The sequence below is a fragment of the Hemicordylus capensis genome, chromosome 4 (assembly GCF_027244095.1).
Source record: "Hemicordylus capensis ecotype Gifberg chromosome 4, rHemCap1.1.pri, whole genome shotgun sequence".
Taxonomy (NCBI): Eukaryota; Metazoa; Chordata; class Lepidosauria; order Squamata; family Cordylidae; genus Hemicordylus; species Hemicordylus capensis.
The window spans coordinates 79,478,064-79,489,171 of record NC_069660.1 but is presented as its reverse complement, the minus strand read 5'-3'; the positions used below and the strand labels follow the sequence as shown (position 1 = coordinate 79,489,171).

The 11,108-nt window shown below is 44.0% G+C and overlaps 1 protein-coding gene across 3 annotated transcripts in view; it reads left to right on the top strand.

Annotated features, from left to right (window-relative positions):
• The first annotated feature begins 1,063 nt into the window (after nt 1-1,063).
• The window catches only part of SORT1 (sortilin 1), a 79,395-nt gene continuing 69,350 nt past the window's right edge, over nt 1,064-11,108 (top strand). Inside the window, exon 1 of one of the 3 annotated variants that reach the window (XM_053251075.1) lies at nt 1,064-1,437. In XM_053251075.1, the coding sequence (XP_053107050.1) occupies nt 1,240-1,437 (198 nt within the window). In that variant the 5' untranslated portion in view covers nt 1,064-1,239. Of the gene's footprint in view, nt 1,438-1,644; nt 1,930-11,108 lie in introns of those variants that run through there. The other 2 variants (XM_053251074.1, XM_053251076.1) reach the window with 2 other exon arrangements.

The window sequence follows — 11,108 nt, the reverse complement described above, 5'->3', positions numbered from 1 at the left end:
AAAAAGGAATATGGTTGTCTGCTCAAACTGGCAAATCTTGAAGCAAATGTATGCAAAAACAAGAAACAAGGGAAGACAATTCCATCTGTGCACAAAGGGGAGAAGGTGTTTGTATTGCTGGCTGGCTCTTTTGGCATGATGCAGGGCCCTCAGCCTCCTGCCCAGTAGCTGCTGGTCCCAATGAAAGGGATGGCGGGTAGCTATTGTGCACAGCAGCTACCTGGCTGCTGAACCCAATGGAGGTAGCCCTCCTGCCCAGCAGCAACCTTGCTGTTAGGCTTCATGGTGGGCGGCAGCAGTGGTCAGCGGGCAACCATGGTAATCAGCAGTAGCCCATGAGGAAGTGAATCCAGGAGGGGTGGATAAACCTCCACCCAAAAATACTGTTAACCTCCCCACAAAACTCTGTTTAAAAAAATTGTGTGGTGACAAAGTTGCAGTCAATGTGGTGGCAAGGCTGCTGCAAGAAATTATTGCCAAGAAGAGGGACATTTGAAAATAAGGTAAGTAGCCAATCTTAACAATGCCCCTGGACAAACTCTGTAAATAGCAAAGAGGTCGTGGTGATGAATGGCTTAAAAAACTGGAACAGAGTGTTGGATTCCTGTGGAGAGCATGACAAGGTTTAATAATCAAAATGGGAAAGGTGAACCCCGGATTTTTTTATTTTGTTTTTTTATTTTTTTTAAATTATTATTATTTTTGAGAAAGTGCTCTTTAGAGGCCCTGCCCTGACGATGTGCTGGAGCGAAAGCAGACCCTGTTTTCCAACAGTTAAAAACAAAACAACACACCTTGGTGCCCCTGTATTCCAGCCAATGGGAGTACAGTCGTGGGAGGGTAAGATTCTGTAAGGCGAAACGCTTATAGGCAATTAGCCAATGAGCAAGGTGTTCTTGGAAGTGGGGTGATGCTACCCAACTGGAGCATCTCAAGGAGGACGTTGGGGCAGAAGCGAGCCAACGACCGCGGAAAGGTGGCATAGCGTAGCTGCTGCGCTGCGATTGGCAGCTCTGTGGACCAGTTGGAAAAGAGAGGCTGGGGTCTCTGCACGAATAGGAAAGAAGCTGTCACAGGAGGCTGGGCTGTTGTTTGAGGGAAGACTCGATCGACGTCTATGGTAGCCAATGAGCTCAGCATCCTGGGCTGGCTCAGCCCAGTGGAGGCGTTAAGGGGCGGGGTGGCGGGCGAGCTGTGAGTAGCGAGTTTTGCCTGTGGTGCTTGTAGTTGTTAGTGGAGATGGAGCCGTCTCGCGTCGTGCGGGCTGGCATCCTTCTGCTGTTCGTCACTCCGCTCTATGGCCGCGGTGGCGACTCCTGGTCCCGAACCGGGCCGCTGCGGGTCCGGCGGGGGATAAACGGGGTTGAGTCGGCGGAGGGATGCGGCCCGCGAGACGGCGGCTTTGATCTGGAGATCCTGAGAAACAACACTCACAAGGTGAGAGGGTGAGCGGGACGGTGCCTCTCCTGGGCGAAGGGCCGGGGTTGGGGCACCACCGGCGGGCGGGCGTAGGCATCGGCACGTACGCGTGTGGCGGGGAGTGATGCAGGCCGGCGGGCACCCGTAGGTCCTTGGGATGGGCGAGGGATGAGGCACAGAACTCACTTGACGCAGCTACGTAGGGCTGGAGCAACGGCAGTGGCTTGAGCGGAGCCTCTTCTCTGCGTCTGAGCAGAGGCTTAGCTCCCGGGCAAGAGTGCTGAAGACCGTGCTTCTGAACATGTGCTGAGTGCATGTCACTTGCCGCTGAGGTGATCATCTCGGTCAGCCATCCCTCCGCCCTCTCGGATTAGCAGGCAGGGCTTCCTGGCCATCTGTCATGTCTCTCTCAAGCAAGTTTGAGCACTGGGGTCTCTCTCTGGAGGGTTTTAAACTTGAACCCTGGCGTCTCTCTCTGAAGACATTTAAGCGTCGGCTCATGCAAAGCAGGTAACGCGTGTGTGTGTTTCAAATGCAGATGTAAACTGATACGCTTATGTGGGGCAAAGACGGAAAAGGCCACACCTGAGTATGTAGGAGAACAGACTGATTGAACAGGTAGCTCAGCAAAGGTGACAAGGACAGAAAATAGGCGCGTGAATTTCCCCCTCACACGGGGCAGAGAGGAGATTTAAATCTGGGAACCCGTGTGGGAGGAAAGAGTTGAATCTCTTCTTCCCCTATGCTGTTTCCCTAATCAGATTAGCAGCTCCAGGGGGGCTGTTTGAAGTTAAAACAATAAAAAAATTGGAAGGTCCTGATCACAGATCTTCTGTGTCATGGCATTTATGCCCTGAGAGCATATTTCCTTGTGGGATCTGTTTAGCTGGGGATCATTGACATTCATGAGACTCGTTTGCATGACCTTTGCTGTACACTCAGTGCTTTGTGTGAAAAAATCTGATGTTACATTCAGTATATGGGATTGTCCCTTCACATTGCTAGCTCACCCCATGGGTGCATGGCTGGAAGTCAGCTGCTATGGGGAGAGGAGAAGGTCATGTGGATAGGCTGTAAGCTGGTATGTCCAAATTGTGGGTTGAGCTGATCTGTGCGGAACTTGTTGCATGGTACAATAGACGTTTGATGGTTCTACCAGGCGAACTCAGCTTTCCCCCCAAGTTTTTACAGCTGCCAGTCATTGACTATGTAATTTGTCTGAAGGGGTCAGTATTCTGTAAAGGCTTTCTGTAACCTATGCTTATTTAATGTGCTGCAAAAATCTCCTTTGTCCAGTGATAGTTGGTTGTGGAGTATATTATTATTACTACTATTATTATGCATTTATATCCTGCTCTTCCTCCAAGGAGCCCAGAGCGGTGTACTACATACTTAAATTTCTCCTCACAACAACCCTGTGAAGTAGGTTAGGCTGAGAGAAAAATGACTGGCCCAGAGTCACCCAGCTAGTGTCATGGCTGAATGGGGATTTCAACTCGGGTCTTCCCAGTCCTAGTCCAGCACTCTAACCACCACACCATGCTGGCTCCATTGAGTGTGGAAACTAGTTCTGCGTTAAGTGGCTGTAGAAGTCACTGAGATAAAACAGTTCACCTGAATTCACCCACTATACACTCAGTGTTCAAGTTAATCAACATGTATTGTGCTGCTGCAAACTCCTGAAAAAGAGTTGTGCATTGGTGTGGTAACTGTACCTTGACTTGTAAGCTGAGAATGTACGCTGAAGCATTCGCGTGGCTGCTTCACCAAGTAATGAGTACTGCATTCATCAGTATGGTACCATTCTCGGTATAAGATTTGATCATGTGAATTGCTCCTGATGAGAGGAGAAAAGATACATTTAAGATACAGCTATATTAACTGAGAATAGGACTTTGTTGTTTTTTTCCTTGGAGGCAGAAACAGGAAAGAAACTGCTTTCTATGTTGTTCAGGTTAGAATGGGATCTGTTATGTCTGGAACAAGAAGATGTCGCCTTGTTGTAACTGTCCAAAATGGTGTGTGGCTCTCTATTGGTTCTAACCTCATTACTAGCACTAACCTACTCTTGCAGGGAGTTTTATGGGAGAGTTGAGTTGAGGACAGAAACAGACTTCCTCATTCTTTTAATACATCATCTCTTGCTGCAAGCATCTTTGGAATTGTCTCCTTTAATAAGAAACTGTTTGATCTCACTTTTCCCTCTCCTTTAACTATGCGTTCTGTTGTTTCTTCCTGGATGACTCTTTAATTTTCTTAAAACTGAATTCTAAAAAAGCCAAACGTCTCTCCCATCACTCGTATTTTCTCCATCTTCCAGTTCTCTGCTCCTCCTGCTGGGTTTTAAACATTTGTTTTCTCTGGCACATTTTAAAAGTGAAACCTGTTTAGTTGGGTGTGTTGATGAGTATGGTCCAGAGCAGCAAGAAATCTTGTTAAGTGTGAATATGCCATAAACATTTTGGAGACATCACTATTTCCAAAAAAGCTGGAACTGGTAACTTTTTCTTTGGTCATAATAGTAATATGGCAGCTGCCTGTGTTTTGGGTTACCACAATCATGTGTAAACAGGACTGCCAACCATATTCTTCTTCAGAAAAAAACTAGTAACTTTTGCCAGAGCTGTCTGCTGTATTGACTACACAGTTCCTGTAACTGTCTTCTTCAGGCCTGCAGATAGGTGGGACTGAAATTCTTGGTGAATATAGAGTAGCTTAGCTGACTAACCACATCTGGATCTTGATTATTAAGTGCTGTACTGATGTGCTGCTTGGCTGTAAGCATTCAGGGTAGTGATTGGTTTGCTTCTGTGCAACACCTGGCCCACTAATGACATTAAATACATGATAAATAGTAATAGTAGATGACTCACTTGAATGTTCCTTGGTCCTGTAGGCTTTATAATCTGTTCTAGGACCACTTTAATTTAATGCTTTAACAGGGTTCTCAAACTATGATAGGTGGTCCCTTTAGGAGAGAGCAATTTGTTCCCTTAAAAAAGAATTTATCAAAAACTCGTACAGGGAGCAGATTGTTATATGTGTCGTGAGCACCTTGTGTATATCTTATCTGGACAAGGAACTGATGCAGAGTTCTAATCTTTGTCCTTCTTCACTCATCTTGAGGAAGCGTTTTACTTCCCTACAAGCAAGTTTTAAGTCATTATACACCTGAGCGTTTATCCCTCTCTGTTAACCTGTTTGGCTCTGAACAGAAGTCAAAAAAGAGTGCTGTAGGGAAGCTTCTAAACAGAACTGAGGACCCCTGTTTTAAAGGGTGAATTAATCATTTTCCTCTAACCTCAGTTATTGTGACCATTGACTGATTTTCTGAAACTCTGCACCAGACTAAAGCAAATAGTGTTGAATTGTAATTCCTTCAGCTCTGCACGTATATGTTTCGGAATGCTCCAATCACAGAAAATAAGGAGAGTTTCATAATCACACCAGGCAAATGGGTTTGGTTGTAGTAATCTGCTGTGGGAAAGCCTATATAGTTGTCACCCTGCCCTCTCTTTCCCTCATCACATGTTTCTTTTAGGTTAGCTCATAATGGCAGTGCAAAAATCTTTCTCAGGGACTTTTTCATAGCTTGGTTCTTTAGCTGAAATTACCACAGAGTCGGAAGGGTTTTGTAGGCCATCTAGTCCAACCCCAGCTTAAGCGCAAGAGCATCCCCAACAAATTCCTGTTCAGTCTCTACTTGAAGACCTTCAGGGAGGGAGAGCCCCTCACCCTGCTAGGCAATTGATTCTGTTCTTGATGCCCTTAACATTCAACTAACATCTATCTTCCTGTAACTTAAGCATAATCCTGCCTTCTTCTGGGGCAGCACAAGGCAAGCTTTTGCCCTCTATGTAACAGCCCTTCAAGTACTTGAATACAGTAATCCCTTGCCAACCATGGCACTCGTGGAGGAAGCTAGCTGGCGGCCCATGTTCCTCTTGCCAGCGGCCCCCTGCCACGCCCCCTGTGTCTGACATCAGACATAGGAGGTGTGGCTGGGGCACCAGGTGTGGCCCATGATTGGTGACAGTCCAGGTTCTGTGAACCCCTCCACTCAATGGTGACTCCGCCCCTGATCCATGGTGTTACCAACCGTGGTTTTGAGTATATGTGAATGGCTAATTGTGACAGCTCGTGCCAACTGCAACCTGAGCACCCTTGGTTGGCGAGGTTTTTTTAGTGATGGGGGGTTCAGGTATATTGGGGGTTCAGAGGTTCAATTTGCTCATTGTTCTTGGTGACTCTTGGCAATATTACATGATTTTTTGGAGGTTTTTAAAAGCAATTTTTGGGGTATTTTTTCCTTTACTTTTAGGTCTTTTTGTGGTTGTGGTTCCCCTAACCCCCTGTTTCCCATAGACCTTAATGCCTCACCAACCACTAATGTGCCAATGGCAAGTTTTTGCCAGAACGGAACCCCAGTGGTTGGTGAGAGATGACTGTAGTGCTGTTATCATGTCCCCTATCAGTCTTTTCTCTTTTCAAAGCTAAATGTACATAGTTCTTCCAACCTTTCCTCACAGCACTTGTTTTTCACACCCCTGACCATCTTAGTTGCTCTCCTCTGAAGCCGTTCCAATTTGCCTACATCCATCTAAAAGTATGGTGCCCAAAACTGGACAGATAAATATATTTCTCCTGTAGTGCTAAGGCCAAATTTTCCTTTCTTGGAGAGAGATATCTGCTCTGGGTTAGCAGCCAGTGTGTATTGGTTGATAGAGTATATTAGTTCTAAATAATGTTGCATAAATGAGCTAAAGCTGTGGCAGAAGCAACAAAACCCTGTATCATAGGGATAATGTTTATTATAATGATTGATATAATGAAATAAAAGATTAAGAAGATGCTGTTGAATTTGACAGACAAAAAAATCTAATCTGTTGCGATCATTTCCTGTTTGGAATGCTTAAATCCTTGTTATGCATTTTTCTCCGCTTCCTCAGCAGATTAATGCCTTAGTCTTTTTTTTAATTTTAGCTCTGCATTGAAAAACATTTGATAATACTGTCCATAGAATGTAGATAAAATAAATGCCATCCTTTCTAAGATATGCAAAAAGGCTTGTCTATCCCAAGCTGGCTTCTATTTTTTTTCTTATGTATAATTTGTGTTGTCATCTTGCCATCCAACCCTGCACTGTTGTTTTCTTTAATGCACCTGCTACCTCCTTCATAAGACTGCAGCTTATGTTTGAAATGTGTTTGCATAATAGATACAGGTTAAAACACTTGATATCTTAACTGTGCACTGCTCTGTGTGGTGTTACTATTACCAAGCATCAGACTCCATAAAGAGGAAGACACTTTTCTGTATGATGCTATATGTCCTCATTATGTGCCTGCATAGTATTTTAACTGATCTAGAGTAAGAAAATTTCTGAGACAGCTGAACCTCTTTGCAGGGGTGAGCAATATACCAGTAAGGCAACAGATCTGTGTGAAAATTAAAAGTAACATGTACATAGTTTAAAACTATATGAAAGCCAACAATTCCTACCTACTCCTCCTCGCTCAATGTTTGACTGAATCTTCTTGCTCAATCTAGGAAAATATCTCTCCCAAGATGAAACTCCTGTTCTCTCCTCCCAGTTCTCTATATCTCTTTGCTCCAAAACTACATGACGATCAGTAGTGGGTTAAATGTTCAGTATCAGTTTAATGTTGTGCCTCCAGCTGGACCTCGTAAGATGGAAATAATCATTTGTTATGAGTCTCAATCATTCATGTTCAGATTGTTATAAACTTTCATTAAAGCCTCAGAGGAAATGTTGATCAAACCCATCTGTCATAGAGCTAGAAAGTGCCTTGTTACCTTACTTCCCTGTTCTTTGTCTTCAGCCTGCAAGGCTCTTTCCCCCCTTCTGTGTAGCACAAGCTGTCTGTGAAGCTCAGTTCTGAAATAAACAAATCCCATAAGAACTTCGTGTCTTCTAGGCACAAGGAAGAATGTGTAATTGTTTGCTTGTGGTGCCTGTTTTATCCTTGCTATCTGTGATAGAATAGATGGTGCCTGTTGGAGACTAGAGAGCCTTTCCTCATAGCCTTTTGTATACTTACAAGGGAATGAAATTCAGAAGCCGATATTTCCTTTTGTCTAGCCCTCTGACTCCACTTTTGGATCAAATGAACTTCCCATTTCTGAAATTGTAGTTGCCGCTTCGGTGTGCTACCATGATTTAAAACTTTCCCTTTACACTGGGTTTGGAGAAGAATTTTAGAATGACTGTCCAAGAAGAGTGTCTCATATGTATCAGATGATTATGGTTCTTCTATGCAGTCTTCTCCCAAAATACAATTAGGATTGTTTCATATTCCCTGTATTGCCAATTTGCCACTTGGGTAAAGAGCTTACTTCTTTCTCATTGGAGTTCCCACATAGCTCCTGCCCCACCCAGGCTGAGCAGTGCACATGTAGATGTTTACACACATGCACACACAACATTTAAAATTACAGTTTGGGATACCCAGCCTTGCTGGTTTTGTCAACCTTTGATGCTGCCCTTCTTTGGTAGCTCTTTTAAATAATCTGCACATGCTTTCTGAAAGTGAGCAGGAGAAAAGTTGCTTGCCTTATTTTTAGTATGTCTTGTGGACCTATATGACTTGGTAATACAGACCTTGCTGGTATAAACTAGAATGATCCTTCTGCCATGTTCATCAGGAAGTTAGAAGCTTTGCCAACTCCTATGTTTCAAATAACTAACGTTTTTGCTGTGTGGCATGGTCCTTGAAATATAATAAGCCCTTAGTTCCTTTATAATGTGAGAACAAAATTTGAAGATTCCTCATCAGTGTTCCCTCTAACAAGGATTCCCAGATGTTGTTGACTACAACTCCCAGAATCCCCGGCTGCAATGGCTTTTGTTTGGGGATTGTGGGAGTTGTAGTGAACATCATCTAGGAATCCCTGTTAGAGGGAACACTTTGCTTATGTGCCAAGATTCTTATGGCATAGAGTGGGTGCTGTGTGGGAACACGCAAAACAGTTTATTTGGGGAAACTTTCCCCTTTAGAAATCTTTTCATTGCTTCTTGAACTATGTGTTGATAAAACAAACCTTGTCATTCTGTTTTTACATAATGGTGGTGAATTGGCATCCTGTTTTGTATGGTGGTGAGTTCCACAGACAGGGAGAAAATGCCCCAAATACATGTGCCTGACCACCCTTAAAAGTCATTCAAATGACCCCAATCCCTGATGGCTGTTGGGGTGGGGGGGAAGGCAGGAGTATTCCCCCACATGATCTCACTAACCTTCCCCCACATGATCTCACTGATCCTTGTGCTGCTCCACCACACACATTACTGTGGTGGCAAGCAGCACGGTGCTCTGGAGGTTGAGGAAATGCAGCCCAGCCTCCAGAAACCCCACAATGCACTGCACAAGGAGCACAGTACACTGGGGGATTTCCCCACAAGCCAGGTGCTCTAGGCACCTGGCTTTATATCTGCTTTGGCTGCAGGCAGCCTGGACAGATAAACAACCAGGATCCCAGGTAGAAGGGTGCCCTTGCACTTTTCTACCTGGAGAATAGCCGGGGGGGAAACCTTGGACTACCCAGCAGGGCAGCGCCAGGATTGGGCTCTATCCCAGCGCTCCACACAAGCAGCCTTACCTGGGTAGGGCTGTTTGTGTGAACAGTCTCGGGGCTGTTAGGGTAGGTCTGCTTGTGTGAACAGCCTCAATATCTTGTTGATGGTAAGAGGAAAGGAATTAAACTGGTATGTAAAATTATACTTTAAATGTTCATTATTTGCTGGAGTGCAGAGTAGATATCTAAAAGATTCTCTGGAAAAACAACATGTTGCAATACACTACCAGGGTTGATGAAAATCAATGATTTTTTAAAAATCTGATTTTAATCTTTAAAAATTCATTTAAAAAGAACCTAGGTCAAAGATATCGCCGTGAATCTTTATCATCGCTTCTAAATATGTTCAATGAACATGTTAACAGCAGTGCAGATGTAGGATCCACTTATAATGCAGGAGCAGTAGGTAGAGATCATTGCTCTGCCTTTGGAGGCAGTATCAACAAAACATTATGTATGAGTTTAGAAAAGCTCGCACTAGCATTTTATTTGTACTTGTATCAGTTTCTGTGATAGTCAGGGTTTGGGGGAGAGCTGTCCATATACTGTTTGCTTGTGCAAAAGAGACTACCTTCTATCTTCTATTAAGCTGACTTATCTTCAGCTTAATTGCTTGCTGTTTGCATGGTCTTTTTCTCCACTTAGGTTCTTGGAGAGAGGCAATGTCTTCCATTACATTCCACTTCCTTTATTTTCAAGAAAGATGCAAACTGTTTTAGAGTTGGGCACACCTGTCCTCCTGGTATACTCCCAACTCAGTAGTGGCAGATGCCATTTAATAGGCACAGCTGGCAACACTTTCTGTGTAATTAAACTAGGGCACTTTGAGCCTGGCAGAAACATGATTGAGTATCTGGCTCAGAGGAACCGATCAGGATTGTTACATTGATTAAAGAATTTAAATAAATGCCTGATGCTCAGGCTTCAATTTTTGGGAATGTACCTTCTCCAATATTGAAGCCTCCCAGAGTGTTAACAGGAATTATATAATTTCCAGAAAGTGCTTAGGGCTGTGCTGTGTCCTATGAATACAGGAGAAAACATCACATTGTGCCAGTATTTTCTGCAACACATGCATCATTGTGCAAGTAATACTGTAAGGTAAAGGTAAAGTGTGCCATTGAGTCAGTGCCCACTCCTGGTGACCACAGAGCCCTGTGGTTGTCTTTGGTAGAATAAAGGAGGGGTTTACCATTGGCACCTCCCTTGCAGTATGAAATGATGCCTTTCAGCATCTTCCTACATTGCTGCTGCTCGATATAGGTGTTCCCCATAGTCTGGGGAACATACCAGTGGGGATTCGAACTGGCAACCTCTGGCTTGCTAATCAAGTCATTTTCCCACTGTGAATTTTATTTATTTATTTGTTTGATTTATATACCGCCCTTCCACCGCTCAGGGCAGTGTACCTCTTTAAATACCTCTGTACTTGGTATAAATGATGTTTGTTGTCACCCATCATTGCACATGCCTTGAACGCCTAGACAAGCCAGATTTTCTAGAAACATGTTTGCAAATGTATAAATGCATCTCTATACAGTACATGCATATTACTTCCACACAATGAGTTGGCTGTGGAAAGCACTGCTGTACCATAAGTGTTTCCTGCAGCTAAGGCTGCAGTTAGCTGCATAGCATTGTATTCCTGTTTAGGTGAAATAGTGGTGATCCCCAAACCTATCAGTTTTAAATAAACACTTGAGTCAGCAACACTTACAAATAACGAAGGGTCAAACTAGATGTGACATAAATTGTGTTGTTTTGATCCTGGCTATGAGAGGCCCACACTGGATTGGAACTGCAAAAGGTTAAAATCTCCTTCCCCACACCTCTGATCACAGCCAGAGACCCCTATAGCTGTTGTTTACATCATCAACAACCGCTGAAATTCTGTGCAGCAAGGGCTCTGTCCTCTCAAGGAACCACTAAACTAACTGCAGGAGAGACTTGACTCGCAGTTCAGCAGAGGGGTAAGGAGAAATGGTTTTGCTTCTCCCCATTTTTGTATCCAGGGAAATATCAGTGAAGACTTTTAACTTTAAAAAAACTTATCTGAAATGCACCTGCGGGTTAGGCTGGCCAGCTTTTCATCC